Below are 5,519 nucleotides of genomic sequence, written 5' to 3'. Positions count from 1 at the left end.
GCTGTTGTTGTTGTTGTTGTTGTAGTCCATGGTGTGTCTGTTGGCGATGTTGTTGATGTTTTTAATGTTATTGTTGTTGCTGCTGTTGTAGTTGTTGTGGATTGTGTTAGGCTGCCTAATGATTAAGGGGCTTAGCAGTGCTGACGATGCAGTGACCAAGTTCGAATGCAAAAACATCCGCGCCTACCACACGCTATGCTATAAAGATATTTGAGCTAATGATAATAATAATAATAATAAAAAATAATAATGATAATGAAACAGCCCTAACTTAACAAAAAACAAAAAAGAATAAAATCATCCTTTCTCAACCAACATCTCTCCTCATGAAAAAAAAAATAAATATTTTCCACCAACATCTCTCCTCATGAACTGCTCCTGTTCTAGAATCTGTTGATGCTGCTGTTGCAGCAGCTGCAATCTGCTGTCGTAGCTGAAGCGCAGCTGAAACTCGTCATCAACAGCTTGCTCGTGGCAGCCAATCACGTTCAAGTTCTGGTCCGACCCGTCGAAGTTATCTTGCACTGGTTTTGCTAGTTCGTCACCCTGGTGATAATGATGAGGGGGAGGAAGTCATGACGATGGTGGTGATGGTGGTGGTGGAGGTTATGATGGTGGTGGTTGTTGTGATTGTAGTGATTTAGATGATGATGGTGCTTGTGATGATAATGTCTGGAAGAATTATAATTGATAGAGTAATGATGACGAATAATTTATTTATTTTTCAACCAACTAATCAGTCAACCAACCAATAAAATTTTAATTAATCAATCAATCAACCAATGAAATTTCAATCAATCAACTAACCAATCAATTCGAATCAATTAACCATCCATCCAATCAATTACCAACCAACCAATCAATCAGTTATTTAACCAGCCAATTAAAAATATTGTTTCCTAACCGGTATGACCAAAAATCTGGCTGGATCTCGAGCCATTTTGCTGAATTCTTCGGCCAGTTCCTTGAAAGATGGCCTGCTTTGTGCGTCCAAGATCCAACCTGATTGGTTGATTGATTGATTGATCGATCGATTGACTGATCGATCGATCGATCGCTCGATCGCTCGATCGATTGATTGATTGATTGATTGATTGAATGGTTGGTTGATTAGTTGATTGATTGGCTGATTTATCATCATCACCATCATCATCGCTCACACTTGATCATTATCATGTAAGAATCTATTGTGCATATCATTGGTTGGGGCAATCTCTCCCCCTTCTCCAATAGGGTGGAGATGTCACGTGCCCTGATGTTCTCGTAGGGCCTGCGCCCGTATGTAAACATTTCCCACAAGGTAACCCCTGGATGATGATGATGATGACGATGATGAGGACGACGATGATGATGTTGGTGATTATGAATGCCACAATGACGATAATGATCATGTGTATAATGGTGATGAGGGTGAGGAAGATAATGATGATGATGATGAGGAGGAGGAGGGGGAGAAGGAGGATGACGTCATACCGAAACTCCAGACGTCACTTTTGTGGTTGAATATACGGTGCTGGATGCACTCTAGAGCCAGCCATTTTATCGGCATCTGCATAGTCATCATCACGTCATCACCATCGTCGTCACCATCATCATCTTTGTCACCATTACCATTATCATTTTTATCATCATCTTCATCATCATCATCTTCATCATCATCATCATTACCCACCCTTCCATCGTTGACCTGGAAGGCTTCCTCGTCATAATCAAGTAGCTTGGAGAGCCCGAAGTCTGTTATCTTAACGTGAGTCGGACTTTGAACTGGTTGGTTGGTTGGTTGGTTGGTTTATTGGTTGGTTGATTGGTTGGTTGGTTGATTGGTTGGTTGGTCGGTCTATTGGTCGATTGGTTGGTTGGTTGATTGGTTGGTTGGTTGGTTTATTGGTTGGTTGATTGGTTGGTTAGTTGGTTGGTTTGTTGGTTGGTTGGTTGATTGATTGGTTGGTCACCATTATGATGACATAATAATGCTCTCATAATCATCATTGCATATTTGTGGATATAATAAATTAAATGAAAATTCAACAGCTAGCCAGCCATCAACCTAAAACATTCCTTGCTGCTAGATCGCGATGGACAATATTCTTACTTTCTAAATATTGCATGCCCTGTGAAAGTGAACGAATGAATGGATGAATGAATGATTGAATGAATGAATGGATGAATGAATGAATAAATGAATGAATGCATGGGTGAATGAGCGATTGAATAAACGAATGAATTACTGAATGAATGACTGGATAGTCGATTGATTGACTGTTTAATTATTTAATTTAAAAATTTTTGAGTTATAATTATTCAGTCCAACTGCGAATTAAAAAACAATTCTAATTTTTATTGAAAATTTAAAAAATAATTTTACAACATCAACCACACACATCCCACACACATACACACACACACACGCACGCACAACACACACAAAACCAACCTTCGCCATCTGATAGCACCAATTCAAAAACACTTTCGAGCCGATGTTACACCTATTCTTTTTAACGTAATCCAACAGACATCCAAGCGGAAGTAGTTGAGTGACCAGCATCATCTGAGAAGCCATACAAATCGCCAGAATCCGGACACAGCAAGGATGGTCAACTGATGCCATGACCCTCGCTTCCTGTAGAAATTCCTTATTTTGGGAGGTGGATGTCGTATCCTGAAGGATTTTGATGGCCACCGGAATTTTCAAATTCTCCCCTTCCGGTATCCAGGCACCCTAGGATTTTTTCGAATGTGTTTTTTAATGTTTGTGGTAGTTTTATTTGTTTGTTTTTGTGATTGTGATTGTGTCTGTATTGTTTGTGTGTGTGTGTGTGAGAGAGAGAGAGAGAGAAAGAGAGAGAATGAGGAAAGAAAAAGAGAGAGAAAGAAAGAGAGTGAGATTGACCGACTGACCAACCAGCCAACTAACTCTGTAAACAGCCCCAAAAGCGCCAGAGCCAATACAAGTTCCTCTCATGAGTTCAGACTCCTTTATCAATCTCATGGTCGATAGGTCTGGTTTGGCGTTGCTAAGTGTCAATGGCTGAATAGTTGGTTGGTTGGTTAATTTGTTGGTTGGTTGATTGATTGATTAGTTTATTGGTTGATTGGTTGGTTGGTTGATTGGTTGGTGGGTTGATTGATAAATATAACAAATAATTTGTTAATTAAATGATAATGTATTCATTCGATAGATGAACTTTCCAACGAACCAGCCATCCAACCAACCAGCCAACCAGCCAACCAACAAACCAGCCAACTAATCAACCAACAAGCTAAACAATTAATCAACTAACTAACCAACCAATTAACCAACCAACCAGCTAAACAATCAATCAACTAACTAACCAATTAACCAACTAACCAACCAACCAGCTAACCAATCAATCAACTAACTAACCAACTAATTAACTAACCAACCAACCTACCAATCAATCAACTAACTTCACACTCGTCCAGTCCGCGAATCCTGGCGGTCAGTCTTATTTTATTCTCCTCCAGTTTGGCCCGCTGTCGCTTGTAGTATACGTTGACGACGACGATGACACCGATGATGATGAGGCTGGTTAGGATCATGGACATGATGATGATGACGTTCTTCTTGTTCCTGATGACGACCATGATGGTGATGATGACGATGATGATAATATTCAAAGCAAATCATCATAAACATCATCCTTATCGGCTTCTTCTTCTTCTTCATCAACGTCACCATCATCATCATCATCACCGTCACCGTCAGCATCAGCATCATCAACTCACTGGCCAGTAACTTCAAGTTTGTAGGCTTCGGTTACACAAATGTTTTCCGTCTGGTTGGCGTAGACTTCACTCAACCAATCGGGACAGGTCGACAGGCAGATGAAGGTTGAATTCATCTGGAGTTAGTTGATAGGTTGGTTGATTGGTTGGTTGGTTGGTTGGCTGGTTGGTTGGTTGGTTGGATGGTTGGTTGGCTGGTTGGCTGGTTGGTTGGTTGGTTGGATGGTTGGTTGGTTGGTTGGTTGGTTGGATGGTTGGTATTTGGTTGGTTGATTGATTAGATATTCTAAACTTATTGATTTGTGTACTAGTTTGATCAGTTAGGCGGATGATACAATCATCATCATCGTCGTTACTATCATTATCACCACCACTAAATCATCGCTACCACTTCCATCAACATTACCACCATCATCACCACCACCACCATCACCCCCATCCTCTCACATCTCTGCTCTCGAAATCCAGATACACTTTGAATTTTCTGCAGGCTAAGCAATCAATATCACTCGGTCCGGTACATCTGATGATGATGATGGTGATGATAATGATGGTGGTGATGATGATGATGGTGATGATGATAATGATGGTGGTGATGATGATGATGGTGATGATGATAATGATGGTGGTGATGATGATGATGATGATAATGATGGTGATGATGATGGTGGTGATGATGGTGATGATGATGATGATGTTGTTGATGATAATGATGGTGGTGATGATGGTGATGATGATGATGATGATGTTGATGATGATGGTGGTGATAATTATGATGGATGTGACGACGAAAACGACGGCGATGATTGCATTGGTGATGTTGCTCTTACATTCTTACACACTAAATTAGCGATGAAATTTTTATAACAAAATAAAATTCTTACTAACCCAAGACATGAATGATGGCAAGGATGGCACACATTACTGCTACTACTACTACTACTACTACTACTGCTACTACTACTACTACCACTGCTACTACTACTACTACTACTGCTGCTACTACTACTAGTGCTACTGCTACTACTACCACTACTACTACTACCACTGCTACTACTACTACTACTTATATTGTTATTAGTATTACGTACAGCATTATTGTTAACAACACTATTGTTGTTGGTATTTTTATTGTTGTTACTATGACTATTATTACTACTACTGCTGTTACTTCTACTGCTGCTGCTGCTACTACTGCTGTTACCATTGGCAATATTTTCCAGATAATAATCAATTGAACAGCGTGAAACGCATTGAGCATCCTGTTGTTGTTGGTTGGTTGGTTGGTTGGTTGGTTGGTTGGTTGGTTGGTTGGTTGGCTGAATGGTTGGCTGGTTGGTTGGTTGGCTAAATGGTTGGTTGGTTGGTTGGCTGAATGATTGGTTGGTTGATTGGTTGGTTGGTTGGCTGAATGGTTGGTTGGTTGGCTAAATGGTTGGTTAGTTGGTTGGTTGTTCGGTTGGCTGGATGGTTGATTGGTTGATTGGTTGGTTTGTTGGTCGGTTGGTTGATTGGTTAGTTGGCTGGTTGGTTGGTTGGTTGGTTGGTTGGTTGATTGATTAAAAAAATAAATATAAAATACAAAAAAATAAACATAAAATACCAAAAAATATGAAAAACATCAAATAAACATTTAAGACGTTTAAATGAGAGAGGATGTTTGCATTGCAAATAATTACACTTGCCTGCCAACCAAGAGAACATTTTTTTGATATGTAACTTAAAACCATAATTTCAAAAACTATTTCAATTATAACAAAAAGTAATACAGA

General features: G+C 39.6%; 1 protein-coding gene across 1 annotated transcript; it reads right to left on the bottom strand.

Annotated features, from left to right (window-relative positions):
* Positions 1 to 883: 883 nt before the first annotated feature.
* On the bottom strand, positions 884 to 4,315 carry HELRODRAFT_81484 (hypothetical protein; the record flags this gene model as incomplete). Its single annotated transcript, XM_009021966.1, has 8 exons — positions 884 to 1,002; positions 1,161 to 1,307; positions 1,474 to 1,549; positions 1,673 to 1,764; positions 2,048 to 2,111; positions 2,435 to 2,719; positions 2,915 to 3,014; positions 4,257 to 4,315. Coding segments are annotated over 8 exons (942 nt in total), but the record flags the coding sequence as incomplete, so codon positions are not given.
* Positions 4,316 to 5,519: the final 1,204 nt, after the last annotated feature.

This window comes from Helobdella robusta (assembly GCF_000326865.2).
Source record: "Helobdella robusta unplaced genomic scaffold HELROscaffold_30, whole genome shotgun sequence".
Taxonomy (NCBI): Eukaryota; Metazoa; Annelida; class Clitellata; order Rhynchobdellida; family Glossiphoniidae; genus Helobdella; species Helobdella robusta.
The sequence above is the reverse complement of the archived record's forward strand: the minus strand, read 5'-3'. Positions and strand labels throughout refer to the sequence as shown.